At 40.4% G+C, this 21,281-nt stretch overlaps 1 protein-coding gene across 2 annotated transcripts in view; it reads right to left on the reverse strand.

Moving 5' to 3' along the window:
- Med23 (mediator complex subunit 23) overlaps positions 1 to 21,281 on the reverse strand; it is a 46,199-nt gene that overhangs the window by 14,723 nt on the left and 10,195 nt on the right. Inside the window, exons 9-19 of one of the 2 annotated variants that reach the window (XM_059272640.1) lie at positions 20,169 to 20,281; positions 17,673 to 17,768; positions 17,079 to 17,096; positions 11,832 to 12,032; positions 8,648 to 8,791; positions 6,556 to 6,701; positions 5,812 to 6,057; positions 4,167 to 4,309; positions 3,050 to 3,224; positions 2,473 to 2,636; positions 423 to 547 (exon numbers count right to left, since the gene is read on the reverse strand). In XM_059272640.1, the coding sequence (XP_059128623.1) occupies positions 423 to 547; positions 2,473 to 2,636; positions 3,050 to 3,224; positions 4,167 to 4,309; positions 5,812 to 6,057; positions 6,556 to 6,701; positions 8,648 to 8,791; positions 11,832 to 12,032; positions 17,079 to 17,096; positions 17,673 to 17,768; positions 20,169 to 20,281 (1,571 nt within the window). The remainder of the gene's footprint in view (positions 1 to 422; positions 548 to 2,472; positions 2,637 to 3,049; positions 3,225 to 4,166; positions 4,310 to 5,811; positions 6,058 to 6,555; positions 6,702 to 8,647; positions 8,792 to 11,831; positions 12,033 to 17,078; positions 17,097 to 17,672; positions 17,769 to 20,168; positions 20,282 to 21,281) is intronic. The other variant, XM_059272641.1, reaches the window with a different exon arrangement.

Consider the following 21,281-nt stretch of genomic DNA (forward strand, 5'->3'; position numbering starts at 1 on the left):
CATATATTCTCTCTGAGAAGCACAAGATGTGTGAGGTTTGCCTTTCTCTTTATCATAAAGCCACAGCTATAATTTTGTTACATGGGTTGAATATCTATACACTTTATGAAGTTTCATTAAAGTACATTTTTCTCTATTCTAGTGATAGGAAAGAATTTTTCAGGTCATGTGTTAACTTTGTGAGATTCTAAAACTGCTCAATTTTTAAAATGAAACTATAATAATTACTTTTTCAGAAACACATTTAGTCTTCAGTAGGATGAGAAGCAACTCAAGAGATTTTTGAGTAAAAGCAAGTATTTTCAAAAAGGAAATAAAAGCCAATTTCCTTTAGCTGTCACCAAGACTAAACTCCCTGGAACGCCACTGTCACTGGCAGAAAGAGTCATGTGTATTTACTATGTAACTCAGAACCAAATTACCTGCAGAGGGGCTGGGAAACAGCTAAGAGTGTGTGAAGCCCAGTTGTGAGGAGTAAAATTCATGATGGTCTGAAGGATATCTTTACACCAAGTTCCCTGTATTGAGTCCGATCCTGTAAAAAAGTCTAAACAAACAGAAGTGAGTCAGATCTCCAGGACCACAAATACAAATGGCACAGAAAGAAAAAGCAACTGTGTGCACTGATTCAGTGTGGCAGCCATTACTACTCACCTGTGCTTAACTCGGGACCAGGTAAACTTCCTGACTCTGAAAGTCACTAGGAGTGACTTGGACTTTTTAGTAAAAAATATGAACAATTAGTGAAGGGACAACAAAGGACTTTTGATTCTTTTCTACTTTTAATATGGTCTTTACTGGACTAAGAAATAGAACTGAGAAAGTAGATGTCTGGTTTTGGCGACTGGAAACAACTGTCTGCTCTGAATGTCACAAGTATAAATGTCTAAATTAGAGATGTTTACTTACACAAATAACAGTTTACAAACAGTTGAAATGAATGAATTTGGTATCCCTTTCTCTCCTTTTTAAAACAATAGCTCTCCAAGTGTGGTCTGCTGATCAGCAGTCGTCAGTGTCCACCTGCCCGTCATCCTTCCTTCCTTGAAATAGAGTCTAGGCTGACCTCAACTTTGCAATGCTGCCTCAATTCTCCAAGTGCTAGGATTACAGGCTTGTGCTGCTGTACCTGGCCCTGTTGTCCTTTCAAGGATTTGATGTATCTGAAGCTATTGAAATAAGAACACCAAGACATCCCCGGCATTTTCTCAGGTTTGGTGGTGAAATGTTTGGCTCTCTGCACAAGTCAAAGGCAGCACCAGACTACACTATTCTACACCACCTGATTTCATCAAGGACAAAAGGTGCCAGTCTCGGTTAAGATTACTGTTAATGTGCTCTAAGTTAAAAATATTAACGTTCTCAGAAAGGACTCTCAGAAAGCGTTCCAAAGTGCAGGGGTCTGAAGGGAAGGTACTCACATAACTGAGTCCTGAGGTACAATAGCTGCTTTTTTAGTGGAATTTCAACTTGAAGTAAAAGAGCATGTGACAAAAGCCCGTAATTACAGAAAGATAAACATTTAGGAGGTACTTTCTTGAAAATTAATAGTCAGTCTGTTGCTTTAAGTGAAAAGAGTGATGGGATCTTTTAGGAATGATAAAGTTGATGTTTCAGGTGAAAATTAGATACTGGAAAAGTCCATCTCCACCATGAGTGTGATTGTTTCTGAAGACGTAAAGATTTTCTTATGAAATTTATAGTGATACCAACAAATACAATTTTATGAAACTATAATGAGATGTGGTGACATCTGCTAGAACTACTTAAATCAGGGAATATTTTCCAAATGATCGACTCATAAAGGTATACTGCACACATACATTAAAAATGCATTCGATGTAAAAGGTAGGTCAGTGGATCATGGTGTATTGAAGCAGAAAGGTCCACGGACAGGCCTGGGATTTCACACTACGCCTCATCGTTAGGCAACTCTAGACAAATGGCACGCACGATTATCTGGAAAGCCTACTGAGATATCCCTTTCCCCCAATCTCACGTTGGCCAGAGGCCGTACTTTCTTAATTCACTTTAAAAGCAGCACCGCCACTGCAGGAGACAATCCTCCCAGCAGCAGACTGGGGAAGACACCTCCGTCCCTTTACACCAGGTGTTGAAGGGCGATGAAAAACCAAAACAAGAGCACCGCTTCTCGTTTAAGTTTTGTACAAGATACTTTTCTTCATAAATGTTCCTTATATTAATGTCACATGCTGCATTATTTTTAAATGAATTATAATTTTTTAAAATCTCTCCATTTTAATTACTAATAGACTTTATATAGAGATAGAAATCCATAAAAAGAAAATCTTTGGGCATTTCAAACTATTTTTAAAGCAGTTATGAAACAAAAAACCGTTCGTTAGAATGACGGTGCCATGGGCTTCCTTCCATCAGGAACTGATCTTACGGAGCCAGCAGGCCTGGCGCCTCCTGAGTGCACACTCCCCACGGGGCTCACCCGGTCTCTACCTGTGACATGGGTTGCTCTGGCTAAGGTCAGGATCAAGGCCCGATTCAGCTCTTCTGATTCTGCGGACAGCACCGTTTTGGGATCACTGAGGAAACGCGTGAACTGCGGCTGGACCTCTGAGCTCCCCAGCGCTGTGATGAGCCTCAGCGCAGTGCTCTCGACGCTGGGCAGGAAAGCACAGTTCAGATCTACGCCCTTAGAGCCAACTGTGGTCATTAAAATGTAAAACACAAGGCTTACACATTTCCTTCCTTGGACAGAAAAAACCTCCCCCTTTGATGTTACATTTTACAACGAGAAGCCGCTGACCTCTTTACACATTCAGCAAAAGATAGCTTATACTGAATGAAAACCCTCTTAGACAAATTAAAATGACACTTTAACCATGACTTAAAGCACATTTAAATGCAATTTCTATTAAAAACTTGCATTCCACTCCTGTGCTAGAACTATAGTATCTTAGAAACAGAATTTTAATTTTATGGCAAATAAGAAAAGAAGAAGGTGAAGGATTAAGTCTCCCACTTCAAACCACAGGCACACTAAGTCCAAGGAAGGGCAGTCTGCAGCACTCACCACAGATGGAGTTGGTTCTGGTTGGTCTGTGCAACCGCAGCCAGCGTGTGGAGATGGCTCAGGAGCTGAACTCTGTAGTGAGGCTGGATGTGGTGCATGCGGTAGCTGAACATCTCCAGAAGTGTGTGCAGAATGCCCCAGGCATGGGACTTGAAGACAGTAGGCAAGAGCTGACCTAGAGGAACAAGAATTCCAGGTACCAGTTACTAAAAGAGACATACCTGGATATATCTGAAGAATGTCACACTCAGGATGTATGCAAAAATATGACTATAAAAACAAATACACACAAGTACATACATAGTTCTACTCGTAGGGGAAAAAATCCAGAGCCTAAATACACATTGAATTTATCTTTCCTTTCTAGAGTTCGACAAGTCAGGCTCAAGTTAATATGGAAAAATAAAGTGAAAACAATCACATACAAAAAATAAAACAGCCAGGCGGTGGTGGCACACACCTTTAATCCCAGCACTCGGGAGGCAGAGCCAGATGGATCTCTGTGAGTTCAAGGCTAGCCTGGTCTACAGAACGAGATCCAGGACAGGCACCAAAACCACACAGAGAAACCCTGTCTGGAAAAACCAGAACAAACAAACAAAAAAACCCCCCCAAAACAAAAAAACATACTGTCTGTGAAATGAATCACAGTGTTTCCAGTTAGAAAGTACGTCTTTCTTAGAATTGCCAAATACTCACACTGTCTTCTGCAGTGTATGAAACTCTCCTTCCCCACTGCCAGACTCAGCACTTACCTTAGCCCAGCACTGTGGCCTCTAGGAATTCACTGCACAGGAGAGGGAGGACCCTATCCTGCTCAGTGCATCCCAGCACCTAGCATACTACCATCTCCTGCCATCTACTTAAGAACAAGCTGCCGTCCTGACAGACACTAAGGAGTTCTCCTGCTGGGCACCTTCTGCTCTCCTCTCTGGCCCCCATCACCCGTCACAGCGCATCTTTCATTTGCCTACTTTACTCCCAGTCTGTCCCCTGCCTCAGCAGGTTGGCCTCAAGCCAATGACTTGCTTACTGCTGCATCCTCAGCGCTTGGAAGAGTACCCCTTGAATGAATGAATGTGTTCATCATTAGAAACAGCAGCCAAGTTTGTCTTACTGATAAATCCTTTGATGCCCAAAGACTCTATTTCCATATAGACCAGTAGACGACTGTAAGTCTCCACCAGAGCTGGAGCTAATGCGACACTGGATTTGGCATGAGCAAGTTTTATCACTCTGGTTGCAATGCTGTGAATAAGGCTGAGGAGGAAAAACAGAACAAAATGAGAAACTGTGTCTTATAAACACAGGAGGTGTTCTACTCAGTGGCAACTTACTTATAAATCTGAAATGAAATGGTTCTAACGGACTCGGCTCACTTCACATGTTTAAGCTGTGTAGGGCACTTGGTAATGATGGCCTGAACTACTGAAAATGAACTGTGATTTCTATGGTGCTTTAGGGTTGGGGTGCAGTCGTTTCAATCACACAGGGACCTTTCTGCTCAGGGAAGAGCAACTGTCCATACAAGACCTAAGAGCATGCTTGAGTGCTTTTAGCCTGTTTCTCTTCTCAAATAGGTAACTAAGTATCGTGAGGAATAAGAAAACATTTATCACAAAACTATTTAAAATTATTGCTAAGACCTAAGTGCTTGTTCTAGCAGGGCTTTGCTCAAACTTGTCACATAAGTAAGTAAAGTAACATATGGTCTGTCACAATGTTTACCATTTGAGGGAAAAAAGCAAGGCTTTTGTAGAGCTGACATACAGACATGCTTTCTTTGGCCTATACAGTGTTGTCTTAGGTTTACAACAATACTTAAAAATTGAGGGAATGGAAATTTCTGGATTGTCTAGTCTTTCTCAAAAAAAAAAAATAATAATAATAATAACCCCCCCCCCCCGAAACCCTAGATTAGGCAGCGTTCTGCTACCCACGTCAGCTAGACTGTAGCTCTAATGAACCCCACAGCTATCTTGCTCGACCCCACACACCCCGCTTCTGTGTGCACTAACACCGGCTTCTCACCAGGCTGGGCCAGGCTTCCCTACAGTCCCAGCCTGGTGACTCTGGGGGCTTGAGTTCTAGTGGCAACAGAAGCTTTTCTGCCTCTGTTCTGTCTTTGTTTCCAAGAAACAACCACAATTCTACAAGTGTCCCTGTGTATAACTTAATAAGGTAAAAACCTAACATTTTAAATTCCAGGACTCAGCAACTCTCCGTTCTGAAAACTGTTTAAGAAAAAACTGAAAGCAAATGACCTATAGACGGTACAATTGTTACAAAGGCAACATCCATCAACATCTCCTTGATACGAAGACACTACCAAAACCTCAATATTGGCCCAGCAACACAGAGTGGCTGCTTATAGCCTCATAAGAAACTTGGTTGTAGCAACTCAATGTTCTGGGGAAAAATTATGTGAAAAGGTATTTATTGTAGGAAAAACAAGATAGATGGCACATTTTTTGAGACCAACACATATAATAAATTCACAAATTTACTTATTGAAAAAAATGGAAAAATTTTTTCCATGCTCATCTTTTATCAAGAGGATAAGGTCATTATCTGCTCCATGCTCCTCTGTATAGTCTCTAATTTCTGTAGCTAACAACACTCATTTTTGTGAAGAAATTACTTCTGAAATGCATTGACAAGACACATACATGTACACATATACATCTACAATTACAAAAAAAGTTAATACCAGATTTTTATCAGTTCCCAGATATGGAACCAATTAAACAAAATGAACACACCTCATCTTGGCATGAACTGTCAGCGAATCCAGGAGGTTCATTGGTAAGGGGGTTATAGATGCTGAAGCCAGGCAGCTTGTTCCGGGGAGAGGCACTCTCATAATTCCATTTCCATAGATAGTTTCTACTAGCGCTCCCATAGGTAGTGTAAAACACTCTGAATTTGTGGAGTATGCATTACATAACAGGGCAATCTTATAGTCATTCATCTGTAAACTTTTATTTCTCAGACTTTGCTGTAGGAACCTAAAATACCACATTTATTAAATAGAAAAAACACAAATAACATCCATGAAGTTAATCTGCATTCTAAAATTTTCAATCGTATGCAGTTACTAATTTTATTCCTATCTTTATTCCTACAGACACTACAGTTTCTAGTGAGATACAGAGTGATTCTGCAGATTAAAGTTTGGGTAATACTGCAGATAAAACTTCATCCTAAGCTAACAATTAATGGATATTTGTCAAGACACTATGCATAATGCACTATATTAGGCTAAGTTTCAGAGGATGAAGAAATAACTCACAAATTAAATAGAATTATTATGTGCCTCAATATAACATACACCTTTATCATTGGTTTCACTATGAAAAAACTGACACGGGTATTTCATAAAATAAAAGCCAAATGAAGCATGTCTGAGCACAGTATAGGCTCCTATGAAGTACTGAAATCAGTACTGGTCTCCAAGCCATTATTAGTGAAAAAAGGAAATTAAGTCCAAGTAACAAATGACTTACTCATGGTGAAGCTTCAGGGAATGGGGTATTGGGATCTGGAGCTTGGAGTTGTCGTTTTGAGCTTTTCTATTAAGATGAATCCAAATGCAAGTCATTGCAAAGGCATGCGTTGACTGGGGTTTGTTAATATCAGGAACTGGAATACACTGGAAAATAGCAATTAGCTTCCATATGAATGAGAAGTGGTCACATGTATCTTAGAAATCCTTTACAGTGTAACTCTTCAAAGCTCCCATCTTAGCTTAGCCCCGACAGCTCTTGACTATTCAACATTACAAGGAGACCTTACAGCGTAACATTTTTAAAAAGATGGTCTAGTTGGCATGTTCCTACTAGTCAACAAAAAATAAAAGATGCTTAGCCAAGCTTTCCCTATTACAGAACTACTAAACAAAAATCATTTAAAGTTTAATTTTGAAATATTAAACAAATACACAAATTATAACAAATTGAGATAAATGTATCAAAAATAAAATTTTGCAAATGTTTTAATTTTTAACACACATAAAAACACACAACTGTACATATTAATGTGGTATCACATAATGTACACATTGTACAGCCAAGTTAAACACACTTACTCCTCCAACACTGATTACTTCTTTATGGAAAAGTCCTCAAGCACCTCCTTGTAGCTTCTGACATACAGTACACAACGCTATGGACAGACACTCTACTATCCATACTAAGACTTACTCCTGTCCAGCTGCAACTTAGACCCCACCACTCAATCTCTTCATCTCCGCACAGAGTATTTTCCAAGATACAAAATTAAAAGACGAGCATAGTCACAAAATCCTGAAACCCCAGCACTCATGCAGATGAGCAGGCAGAGCAAGTGTTTGACTATATGTAGCCTGAGCTGTACGGAGACACTATCTCACAATAAGACAAACAAATACACAATGTCAATGACCATCAAAAAGATGGCTCCGTCAGTAGACATCTGCTACCAGACCTGCAGACCCGAGCCGATCCCAGGATCCACACGGTGGAAGGAGAGAACTGATTGCAACAGACTGTCCCAAACTTGCACATGTGAGTTGTGGCATGTAGTGTGCCCCCTATCCCCTGACAAAGACAGAAATGTAATCTTGAAGATTAAAAAAGGGGGTGAGGACAGAAGAGATGGCTCAGAGACTGGGTGCTCACTGCTCACGAAGAGGACCTGATAAGTTGGGTTCCCAGCACCCATACTGGCAGCTCAAAACCACCTAGATTCAGCTCCAGGGGATCTGATGTGAACAAAGAAGACTTTCTTAGGGCTTCTGCAGTTACCTGCATTCTTATGTACATGACTCCCCTGGCCCCCAGAAATGCATAATTAAAAAAATAAAATAAAATCTTGAAAACAACAAAACACTAGGAAAATATGAGAATCCTGAAGCTGAGGACTGCCTGGAGAACACAGAAAGATCCAGGTTATATAGTGAGACTCTATCTCAACAAACAAACAAACAAACAAAGAAAACAAAAATATGCTGGATATTGAAAACAATATAGATAGCTGGAATCTGCTTTAAAATTAAATTACCCAGCATTAACAACAACAACAAAAACAATAAAGAGGCAGGAAGAAACAGCAGCTTCCCTAGATAGGTACATGAATGTTACTGCTCTGTTTATTCTACTTTATGTTCAAAATGTTTCCATTAAGTACTTCTAGAAAATGACAACCATCAAAATAAATCATGCCTTTCTCAAGCACTTTAACAAAAAACTAGGTTAGGGAACCCTGAGACCTAGCCGACAAACAAAAACTAGATACTAACACACACTTATTATGCGACCACTGAGTGATGTGTACAGATTAAAAGAATATTATGGCATTTTAAAACAATACAATTACTTAGAATGTGTAGGAAGAATTTTCTACACTAGGTATCAATTGTGATTTAGGACAGATGTTAGAAATTACCTTGTTAAACTTTATTTTACATACAAGTAAAGAAATGTTAAGAGACTGCCCAGACCACCAATCAGCGTGAGCCCCAGACTGGGAAATAAAGTCTCTGTGATTTGGTCCTCTTCCACAAAATGCACATAAATCGGATAAGCTTGACCTCTCTGTTAAGTACTCGGTCAAACTTACTTCCTTTTCTGGATACAGCAGGTCAAAGAGCTTCATGACAGGAAGAAAATCAGCAAGTGCGTTTTTCTGAATACTTCCAGAAATGAACTGGAGCAGAACCCACATCAGATGGTCTCTGCCTTTAATCAGTCCTCGCCCTGCTAACTGTAAAAAAAAAAAAAAAAAAAAAAACCGTTAAAATACAAATGTTCAAACAGCTACTGAAGACGTGGATGTAGAAAGCTGCGGCTTGTTTTTAACAGAGAACCTTGACGTCACAATCTCACATGACCCCCCAAGGCACACATGCTCTAAGGCTGGCTCGCAGCCGCTGTGGCGTGCTGAGGGGGCAGGGCTAGGGGAAGAAGCTGTGTCACTGGGCACAGCACTGAAGGGCTATTTGGACAGTGGCCCCTTCCTCTCTCTCTGCTTCCTGGCTGTTCTAAGGTAAACACATGTCTTCAGTCACATGTTCCCTCACCAACGCACTGTGTCACCACAGCTCAAAAGCATCTTGGCTAAACTACCATGGATAGAAACCTCAAAAACTGTGAGGCCGAACATACCTTTCTTCCCTCTAAGTTCCTTATCTAAAGTCCAGTCACACTCACTGATGTGCAAAGGTGACCAACCCCGTTTCTGTTCTCAGAAAGTCACTACCAGTACCTAACACAGACAGGTTAAGGACTCAGGACCCTCCTCCTGTGCCCCTGGACCTTCTACTGCTGCACACTCCCTCAGCCTCGCCAACAATGGACCCTGGCGGGTAAGAGGCCGCTGGACCCCCCACCCATGTGCACACTCCTGCCATGAGGCCCAGACAGACAAGAGATCCCTACCTCCTGTCTCCAGAGAAAAACTGTGGTACTCAGGGTACTCACTGCAACCAGGAAAGGTAGAAGTCTCTGGACTCCTATGCTGTTTGTGTGCATCTTAGGTGCTTTGCTGTATCTATGCACGCTGTGTGCTATGCTGTCTGTCTGTATGCTGTGTGCTATGCTGTCTGTCTGTCTATATGCTGTGTGCTATGCTGTCTGTCTGTACGCTGTGTGCTATGCTGTGTGTCTGTACACTGTGTGCTATGCTGTCTGTCTGTATGCTGTGTGCTATGCTGTCTATATGTCTGTACGCTGTGTGCTATGCTGTATATGTATGCTGTGTGTTATGCTTTAACTTCCTTTCTCCTGAATACACCTTGGCTGATAAAGACAGAAATGAATGACTCCCCTAACACACACACACACACACACACACACACACACACACACACACACTTCTACTGCTGCCTGATCTTCCAGACCAGGGAAGCTAGAGGATGTGATCCACCCACAGCTGACAAACACAGTGTTCCACACACACCCCAGCTTGTGAAGTTAGGGGTCCTGAATGCCCAGCTTCACTGCACACTGCCCCTCTTATGAAACCCAGCTCTGAAGATGAGAGGACACACACACACACACACACACACACACACCCCGCACTGACTCCGGCTTACCGCAAGCAGGAGGGCAACACAAGGGGGTGGGGTGGAGAAGAAACAGAACGTACTATATGCAAATATAAAGCCAAAGGACAAATTGACTCAGTGTGTGTATGTGCGCGTGTATAGAAGAATCCACACTGTAGTGATGTTATGGGGGTACTGAGTCTTCATCTGCATTCAATGCCCCTAAAATCTTACAGCGACAACCACTTGTCCTACACTTACTTTCCCACGTGTCTTCCCGTTCTGAACTCACTGTCCTGTCCTTCCGCTCATGACCAGGTAGAAAGCAGTGAGCAAGCGATGAGTGCTAGCTGCCTGTTAAACCCTCGGGAACCTGCCAGTGCCCCAGCTCTACACTACTCAGCCTATCTTATTTAGGCTCTGGCTCTTCCTCTACATTGGTGCAACCCTTCAACATCCTCCACCCAACCCACTGCACTATTTCTCTTACTGTTTTGGTCATACCTGTCTCTGTACTCCAAACTTACTCCATACTGCCATTAGCAGTCCTTTTTCCAACGAGATTCTGCCATTTCACTCTTCACTGCTGCCAAAAGAAAACCTAAGCTCCGTGGCCACATGAAGCTGTCCGTGCCTGTCTGCTTTCCTGCCCTCCTCCTATCATCATCCTGAACATAGTTTCTTTCCAGTTTCATACAACTTTATATCTTTCCAAAAACTAATAGTACGGGTAGGAAAGTACTTTGTATGTTTTTCTCTTGGGAAACTTCTATTCATCTTTGAAGTATTAGCTTAAAAATCTCTCTGATAAAGCTAGTTCTGAGCTGTTCATTTAGGGACTTTCACTCACACTGTAGGGAAACATGCTTCCATGGTGTACTGGCTGGTTTCTTGTCAATTTGACACAAGCCAGGGTCATCTGGAAGGAGAGACTTCCAACTAACAAAATGCCTCTATCATTTGATAAAATGCCTGTAGCTAACTCTGGGATATTGTCTTGATTAATGATTGATACGGAGGCAGTACCCTGGGCAAATGGTCCTCAGTTGTGGAAGAAAACAGGCTGAGAAAGCCATGGGATGCAAACCTGCAAGTTGTATACATCCATGGCCTCTGCATCAGTTTCTAGCTCCAGTTTCCTGACTTGAGTTCCCCCTTTTGTGGTAGACTAAAAATTGTAAGATGAAATAAACCCTTTCCTTCCCAAGTTGCTTTTGGTCATGGTGTTTTATCACAGCAACAGGCACCTAATTAGGACACATAGTAACAACTACTATAATAAAGTTGCTCATATATATGTTATATATATATTCCCCTCTATCGTAGGACTCTTTGATGGTACTGCAGTGTCTTTTCATTTTGTATTATGTGGTCCTGGCATTGTGACTATGTAGAATGAATGACAAATTCATTCAGTTTTTATAATTAGAAAGAAAATTGAAAAGTTAAGAAACCATCAAAGTTCTAAACAGAAACCAGGCATAGAAATGCATGCCTTTATCAAAGCACTTGGGAGCCAGAGGCAGGTGGGTTTCAGAGCAATCTGCTCTACACAGTGAGTTCCAGACCAGTCAGGCAACATGTGAAATCCTACCTTTAAAAAAAAAAAGGGGGGGGGGGAGCTAAACAAAACCAAAATGAGGGCCCTGACTTCTGTGCCCTCTGAACCCAGGATCCTGGCAGTGCTCAAAGCAGTCTAAGCCATGCCCACCACCAGCAGGCAGCGTGGCTCTGAGCAAAGTGCGCTTTGGTACATACCTTCTGATGGAGAGAAAGGACCATGTGTGGGAAACTGGCAAACTGGAAAAGCACAAAGAAAATGAGCTGACTGGAGAGATGCTGCCACAGGAGCTGGCTTGTTCCCCCATCGTCAAACTTCTCCTCGGTCTCAGACCTCTCCATGGCATACACCACCAGGTCCACCAACTGGTCCTCCAGCACAGGGCAGCGCTGCTTGTGCTGTAGGGCAGAGATCGAACACAGTATTCCAAAAGCCTCTTGGTTAGTTCCAACATCACCAGTTAATGGGCATTAATTGTGACAAGAGGCTGAGAAGCATGAGATGGAGTTGAAGTTAAGGCTAGATCTAGTCTATTAAAGCTGCATCATGTCATGTTACCACAGGATGAGTTTCAGGAAAAATATTTCCATGTCTCCTGCTTCCAATTAATTTTGATTTTGACTACAGAATTGTTTCAATTTGACAAAAGGCAATCAAAGCACAGTTACTACTTTGTTCAGACAATAGATTAAAGTGGACATGAGAGGGAGATACCATCATTTTTGCAATCTACCTCGAAAAATGAAAGGCCTAAATTTCCAGAGATTAAATATTTAGAAAAAGCAAATGAAGCAATACGTAAACCTGTGGGTTTTAAAGTGACAGCTCCAGGTCCACAGTTCCATCACTTACGAACGTAAACCAGCTATCAGAAGGTCTGTTCTTCAATGTGTAGCAATAACCCTCATTTTGAAATGGAAACGTCTTCCATAACCAAAAAGAAACTGATCTCTGAATTAACCTCTGCTCTTCCCTTCTTTGAAACATAATGCAGCTTTAATTTTCAATTAGATCATTTTAAAATCTAAAACAAGAAAAAGAGTTGATTTAAACACTAACAATGAAAATGCAACTTCCCTTTCTAGAGGCAAAAAGATTTGTGCTTTTAAAAATGATTTAAAATGTACTTTTACCAGAATTAAGTCATATTTTAAAAGCAACTTCATTTTTATCTTTTTAAATGCTGTATTATGTAGTAGCAGGCAGTTGGAAGCCTTTCTAATGAACACAATTACTAAAATGTAGATGATTGCCCCTATACTTTAGATTCAATTATCGATGTCTTTTGCCATGAAAAAGGGATATGATTTCTTGAATTTATAGAAAAATGCAAAATGGGGACAAATTTGGAGAAACAGAACAATCCACTGCACCCCCTTTGCATGCTTTGCCAGCTCCACATTGTAAAGCTCCAACACAGCTGCACTTTCTTGATGCATGCAGATAAAGCAAACATCTACCCAGAACAGTAAGCGTCAATGGTCGGTTCGTATTACGTTTTTCCAGAAACACAAGGCCATGATCACAGTTCCACCACGTTACAGGTTTACAGAGAGCAATAGAAACACCACCAATTGAGACTCCAGTACTCCTCCTCCAAATGTAATTATCAGTATGAAGCAGAGCAAAGTGCAACAGACAACACTACAGACTAGTTCTCAAGTCAGCATGCAACTACTGTGTACAGGGCTTGAAATTCACTAGTTCTGCCAACCACCGACAACCTAGGAGGTGTGCCAGACAACACAAGTTTAGAACGAGGTCATTCCAAGTATACAAGAGTCAGAAAAATTTGGGAAAAGAAGGAAAGCCAGGATTTCCAGTAGGAATTTTTTTTACTAGTGATGAGAATTTGCTTCTACTTTGGAGACTAGCCAATTTTTCTACTATTCCTCCATCTGTGGAGGTCTTCCATCAGTCTACTTCAGGAAAAAGGAACAAACTAAATAAAACTAGCGTTCAGCACCTGAGCCACTTTGGAGCTCCCCTTTCTTATATTAGCTGTTTGTTATTTTAAAGACTAGATGTTTATCTACAAGTTTTCGGCCATGTTGTGATGGTCACACAGTTAATGGTTTAAAGAGGGATACCAAAAATATTAGAATTTGGACAAACTAAAAGCAATTGGAAATTCTGTAAAAGCTGATGTCCTTCAGCATATGCCACGCCTCATGTTCACACCCCAGCTTTTCAGTAAGAATCGAAGACACCAAGGATCGCTCTGCTACCTCAGGCCTTGGCATCTGATGGAAGCAAACTATGTATTGGATTAATTATTTTGGATAAAGTCAGGTACTTTCCTTAAAACTAAACATTAAGGTGGATTAAGCACATTGCTTTATTGACCAATTTGGCAGTAACAAAGGAAGAAAGGCCTGAGATATAAAATGACCTGTCCTTCTACTTTTCAGTAACCTTTGTGATAGGCTAGTACTCAGGAGGCAGAGCAGTCCGGCTGACACCAAGGCAGGGCTACGTGGATGTTGTAAAGGCAGCCCGTTGTATCAGAGGGTTCCAGGTCAGCCTAAGGTACCTAAGCTATATATATAAATAGGCTTTAGTTTTCTGCTTTGATGTGTGTGTGTGTGTGTGTGTGTGTGTGTGTGTGTAAAGCCAAGGTTTTGCTATACAGCTCTAGCTGACCTGGTACTCACTATGAAGCCTAGGCCGAACTCAAACTTGAGCCAATCTTCCTGCCTCAGCCTCCTGAGCACTGGGATTAGAGGTGTGACACCACAATTAGTTTGCTTTAGTTTTCAATCACTATAAAATAGGTACATTCAAATGAAAGGTCTTCACCATACTTCAGATTGTCTCATAAAGTGGACTAAGTGAACACTTCAAAGCTTTAACAATTTTATTTATAAATCGCTAGACTGGCATAAATGTTGAACTTTTAGTTTATAGTGTATCTATATGCATATTTATTTTAAACCTGTTTTTAGCAATGAGAATATCCAAATTTGGTGTTTTAAAATTAATTTTCTACATAATAGTTCAAACTGTACTAGACCCCATTTTACCCCTCAACCCCAGCCTGCCCTGCTTCCTCCCCACCACTAGGAAACCTGGTAAATGATACTGCTTTTCAGCATTCACTCACACTCACTACTGAGAGGCAGGTGACACTTTTTATATAACAGCTCCCCTCTGCATTAAAAATTTCAGAAATTTTACTTCTAAGGGCTCAAGCTAATAGAAATTTATATCAATTTTAATACTGACTATTCAAAGCAAGTTGGGAGGAGTAAATCTCTCTTGTCTATTAATCCCCTACTTTAACCAGGAGGCTGCCAATCAGAACCAGATCCCTATGTTAGTAAATAGCTTCCAGAGGCATTTCAGAGAGATGGTAGCCAGAGCCTAAACACAGCATACAAAAGCTTAAGAAGTGTAAGTGATTTGTGATGCTTTTAATTGTAAGAAATAAGATAGAAACTCTGCTGTAAACACAGAACACAACATTTCTTTTTTCCACTGTGTTTGAGCTCAACATTCTACCTTGCTGTGGCTGTGGAACTGGGCTATTTATGACCTATCTGTGACCAATTTTAGGATTAACCATAGCCCAATTCCTACTGGAAAATGCAATATGGACAGGCCGTAAAGTCTTCAAGCTTTAATTATTGCACTGTTAGAGAAAGGACAAGAAAGTACAGCACAGGGTATATAGTTCTGTAATGATAAAAGATGCAGTTAGATGATTTGATCCTTTTTATTCATATGGATTTAGCCTGCATGTTCTCTTTTATGCCCTACTTTCCATATGTAAAATAATATACCAAGGCGGCACTTTGGCATATTATCTCGCATCTGTAGACCCTCTCACTACAGAGCTGCCTATGACAACAATTACTGATGATTCGTGAGTTGTTGACAATGTTTACACTTCGGTGGGACCAAAACTAATAATGTTCTGTCAGCATTTCCATTATAAACTTTATTTTTTATGGATTTAAGTCTTAGTCATAAACTTTTTATAGGTTGAAACTTTTTATTAAAATGATCAGATCGTAAATACTCTTCTTGGAATTATTTTGTCAATTTCTACTTGGAGGCTAGCTGCCTCCTTTCCCAAAGGAGGTGGGGAAGCCACAGATAGCTGAAGATATCTGGGGGATGTATCTGCAGCTCGAATGACATTTAGCCACCATATTATAAAAAAATTGAGTCAAGTATGACTTAACTTTCATTGAAAAATTAGTTTTAAGACAAAGTGTGAAGCATTCTTGCAAAGTTAGCTAATACTTACCTCTAGCACAGGTGAAAGTGAATTGGAGTTAATGACTTGGTATTTAAAATGTTAATGTGACAGATTATAGGAGGTGACTGTCAGGTACTTTAGTGGTCAAGGAGTTTCAGTTTCACATGTATAAAGGCTCTTCCAAACAAGGAAACTTGGTAAATTTTTTAGAAGAAAAAACCAACTGAAAATAATAAAGAAGGAACTACTACTGGCATGAGTTTGGCATGCAGTTTCAACACTGAGCAAGTTTTATGGCCAAGCCGTATGTCCGTAAAAATAGGGCTTTATCAATGGAAGCACTGGTACAACCTTCACTATGGTATTGCAAACAGCAACGCTACTTTACAGAGCCTAGACAAGAGCGTCTTTTGAAAATCAAAAAGTTGCTCTATTTTAATATGCTGGGCTCAAAAATTGTTAACAAAAATAATTGGAACCACTATTTTTCTTAAAATCTCAAAGGTACAAAGTCCTGGAGCAGACTTGGGACTGCATAAAAGTTTGGCTTGTCAAATGTAGCCATCATGGTTTTCTCCTGCCACAGGTGGGCTTCAACTGAGGAGCCCACTCTAAGAGAAGGACAAAGAAGGGTGTTTGTCAAGAGGTGTGGGGCCACCTAAGAGTGTGACATTTCTTAGTCAATCCCCAGATTTCCAAAAAGCCTTCCTTGTTTAAAGCTCACCACTCCAACTTTTAAAAGCAACGTATCTCTATTAAAATGGTTTTTTTCTTTCCTTTTTAAAATTGTTTTGGTTTTAAGGCAAATCAACACAAGTATGTTTGTTGTTGTTATTTGTTTTTCTTAAGTCTGGAAAGATATGAGGCTATCACCAATCTTTCCAACTCTGAAAATTCCATCAGGCTAGCTTTAGCCCTCAAATGAAAACAGTAAAACGGAGTGGGGGGAAAATCCCATCAAAAAGTGACAGGTTTTACTGAGTGCCAAGTGTTGTCTCTTTCTTAAAAAACGAGAAACCAAAAAAAATATATTAAAAAAAAAAAACACCAAAAACAAAAACAAAAACCATCCACCAAAAAGAACTCTCACATCCCAAGAAGGTTTTTCAGTGGCCTTGGTCTCAGCATGGTCCCGCCAATTTCAAGCCCCGACCATACACGTATTGTCTAAATGAATCAGTGGCTACAAAGCGGCCAGCGTATCGTTAGTCACAATACAACAGTAAGGTTGTGAACATACCTGAGCAATGTTCAAGGTCTAGAGCATTGGAGGATGGGCAGGACAAGACAGGACAGAACAAAAATAAAGGAAGAAAAAAAGAAAAGACAAAACAGTGACTATGAGGCCAGCCTCAAGAAACCCAGAGTCAGCACAAACCCGCCCACATGTCAAACCACCAAAACCAAACACACACACATCCAAAAAAAAAAAAAAAAGAAAAAAGAAAGAAAGAAAAAGAAAAAGTCAGCAAGGCGGCCACTCTGAAGATATCAAGGGTTATAAAAAGACACCCCAACAACAACAACAAAAAGGTAAAAAAAAAAAAATGGTTAAGTCATGTGTAGGTTTCTCTGGCAAAAGGTAACTTGAAACTGGCCTTATAGAAAAAAAGCAATGCAAAACAAACCAACTTTAAAAATACCTCCCTTCAAATTTAAACATTCTTAATGCAATATATAAATGATAGAAGAAAACATTGTTGAATAAACTATATACTGAAAAGATCATCCAAGAGTTCTTAACTGTTTTGCTCAGTTAACTACAGCAAAGAAAATAGAAAAGAACAGTGCAGATAGATCTACAGGTGGGATTGGCTCCAGCACAGTACAGTACCTGCTTATTTAAACCTAGCATATTGCAGACCATATCCCTGGAATAAGGCTGCTCCAATACATATCTCAACAAAGCAGTCTGTGGTTCAAACAGATCCTTTAAAGGGAAATAAAAAAGAAATTACTGCTTCAAGATTAACAAATGTTAATTCAAATGATTTGGAATTAAAAGTAAAACCTTCTAAGGCACTTGTTACCTTTCCAGTACACGAAATCTGGTGGGGAAAAAAAATTATATTTAGTTATGTGTTCCCACCTCTCATTTGAAAACCAGGGTGAAAGCCTTGTGTGAGGTCTTTTAAGGGTTAAAAGTTAAGACAACACTAGAATCAGATCTTTTCATTCCCCCCTTTTCCTGTAAACAAAACATTTACAGTTTTCTGTTTTAGAGTCTCTACTTAAAACGTCAATTTCATATTGTCATCAAATTCATCTTGTCAATTTAGATAGGCTTTGTTCTGTCCTTGGTGATATTTCTTAGACATAATGAATCATCACTAATATTTTTGCTTCCTTTCTGTGCAAAACTGACAATTTTGCAGAAGTTTCTATGTATCTAGGCATACAATTTTTTATAACTAAATCCAGGCTATACAATTACTAGTATGAAGGTACACCCAAAAATAGAACCTTTTTCTGAGTTTACAGCTGTTTTTCTAAACACCTGGCAGCTCGAGTATTTCCAATACAAGCTGCTGGGTCCTGCGCCTCTAGCAAGATTGTCAAAGTAACCTTAGCACTTAAACACACGGTTTTGGGAAAGGAGTAGGGTGATGCCTGTGTCACTTTGGTGAACCTGCACTTAAATACACTAGCTCTAATACAGCAGTACTTATTAGACATATATAAGATTCTGTTTTCCAGCACACACATCATCTTTACTTCCGTCCATCACTCTGACAGTCACTGCAAAGTTTACTTCAAATACTATTTGCATAATGGTTGATTGGTTGTATTTTTTATAGATCTCTTAGATGGACTTCTGAAATGAATGGAAGGCAATTTATGAACTGATTTTTAAGATATGCTTTTATAAACTGTACTGGTGGAATTTTGAGGTAAAACTGAAGAACCATTATCACCTGTTTAATAAGTATTTTTCCTTTTAAATGGTCCCTGTCCCTCAGTTCACTCCAGCTCCATGCTGGCTTGCTGCTCCCTTCTTCACTGAATGCTTTACCTGCGGAAGTGACAGGAGACATCCACATCCCCTCAAGGAGTCATTGTAAAAGATTCCTTGTGAGGCTGGAGGGATGGCTTGGCTGGTAAGAGCAGTGGCTGCTCTTCCAGAGGACCAGGGTTTGATGCCCAGCACCCAAAGTGCAGCTCACAACCACCTGTAACTCCAGTTCTGATGCCCTCTTATGACCTACACAGGCACTGCATTCATGTATCATGTGGCATATGGACAGACATGCACACTCATATACATAAAATAAAAATCTCAAAAAATTAAAAAAAAAAAAAAGGACTCCCTGGGCCATTTTAAAATAGAATAACCAGTCAGTTTTACACAGAAAATTCCATAGTAAGGGTTGGTTTGTAGACACAGGTCATTTTTGTTTGCTTGGTTTTTGCTTTGTTTTTCTGAGACAGGGTATCACTCTGGTCTGGAACTTACTATGAAACCCAGCATGGCCAGACCTCGTAGTGTCCTCTTGCCTCATCCTTAGAAGTTCTGGGGTCACAGGCTTGAGCCACAACAACTAGCTTTGTGGATACAGTTCTAAGGACAAGTAGACTTCGGAGCCAGGGCAATCTGCAAGACTGCTCATTAATGCAGTTAGGGGGGCTGCTCTTTCTTAACAGGAAACCCCAGTGATTCCAAAAACACACCTATTTTGCTTTGGTATTAAACTTGGAAACATGACTTCAGACAGTCATATTTGTCGTAAAAATCGCTGTTAAGGAAAGAATCTTCTGCTTAGAAATCTAACCAAAGACAATGGATACAGTTCTTAAACAATCTCTTCAAGTCAACCACTACTGCCAAATTTGAAAAGGTAGATGCCAAAAGACCAATAGTAATGTGTGCAGGTCCTGAGTTCAAATACTGAGTCTTTTATTTCTTTAAATGTAGAGCCTTGGACAAGAACCCTACTTAAGGAGAGTTTTCTATATCTAAGTACCACTAAGGCAAATCCACAAACCACAGAGTATATCTGGGTAGTAGAATGACATAACACCCACAGCCAGATGTGGCACTACACAGCTGCCAGCTCAGCACTGGCAGGCAAAGGCAAGGAGGTCATTGCAAGCTAAAGGCCAGACTACTGCACAGAGTTCCAGGCCAGCCAAGGCTACATAGCAGACCTTAGCAAAACTGAAACCAAAGACAACACAAAATCACACACTGTAAAATATAGTGAGCCATAAGCTATCTTTCTTTAAAAGACTGACTTTTCCAGACCGTTACGAGGCATCTGGCATCGAACACTTGACAATATGGGATGGCGACTCTTAAGTGGCCAAAGGTTACACTGGATTTAATACATACCTTATCATACGGCAAAAGGCCTTTCAAAGGAAAGCGAAGAGTCGCAGGGTCCAGTTTCCAGGAGTTACAGATGGCTCCTGAGTTGTTGACTACTGGCAGAAGACTGCAACGGCCTGTATGCATCACAAGAATATTTCTACATAAATCTTTGCATGCTGAAGCAGGCACCGGGTTAAATGCCCTTAACAGTGCTGTCAGCAGACTCAAGTGTGAGAACTTTCATCACCTGTACTTCTTTCAGATGGCTGGACAATCAATTTGTACAAGGCTTCCAAAGTCACAACTGCTGCATTTTGTTTAAGAGTCTAAGGCAGAGATCAGCACAGTGCAGAGCCAGACAGAGCTAGCTATCTGCTCTTGCAAAGCTGTAATAGTGCACAGTCACCTCTGCAGTCCGGCAGCAGAGCTGTAATAGTGCACAGTCACCTCTGCAGTCCGGCAGCAGAGCTGCTAGACTGTACAAAACACCAAGCTTCCAGTGCTTCTGAATGGAACTATACGGACACAGCCTGAGATCTTTTCTCTAGGGTTAACGCTAAACAACAGGGTCATGTAGATACCACAGATACTCCAAGCTCAAACTATCTGAAGTAAACTCAACGTCATCTTTCTTAAGATCTGCTTCACTTCTATAATTCATTTAATGATATTAATATCCAACCAGTTACAAAAACTAGAGCTCAGAATTTTCTGTCTAGAATTTAGTTTATTTTTATATTCCCAGTGACTAACACTGCACTGACTTGTAAGAAACGCTCAATATCTGATCATTAAAAAAAAAAAGTCTGAAAGCCGGGCAGTGGTGGCGCACGCCTTTAATCCCAGCACTCGGGAGGCAGAGCCAGGTGGATCTCAGTGAGTTCGAGGCCAGCCTGGGCTACCAAGTGAGTTCCAGGAAAGGCGCAAAGCTACACAGAGAAACCCTGTCTCAAAAAACCAAAAAAAAAAAAAAAAAAAAAAAAAAAGTCTGTATTCTCAGACAGTTATGTGGCTACCATAATTTCTAGAAATAATTTGGCAATATATCTGAGCATTGCAAAGATGATAGATAAAATATCCAACGAAGAGCTAAGGGGTGAATCACAATGGACTGGAAGAGTCTGGTATTCCCAA

Source organism: Peromyscus eremicus, chromosome 8b, assembly GCF_949786415.1.
Source record: "Peromyscus eremicus chromosome 8b, PerEre_H2_v1, whole genome shotgun sequence".
In the NCBI taxonomy this organism is placed as follows: Eukaryota; Metazoa; Chordata; class Mammalia; order Rodentia; family Cricetidae; genus Peromyscus; species Peromyscus eremicus.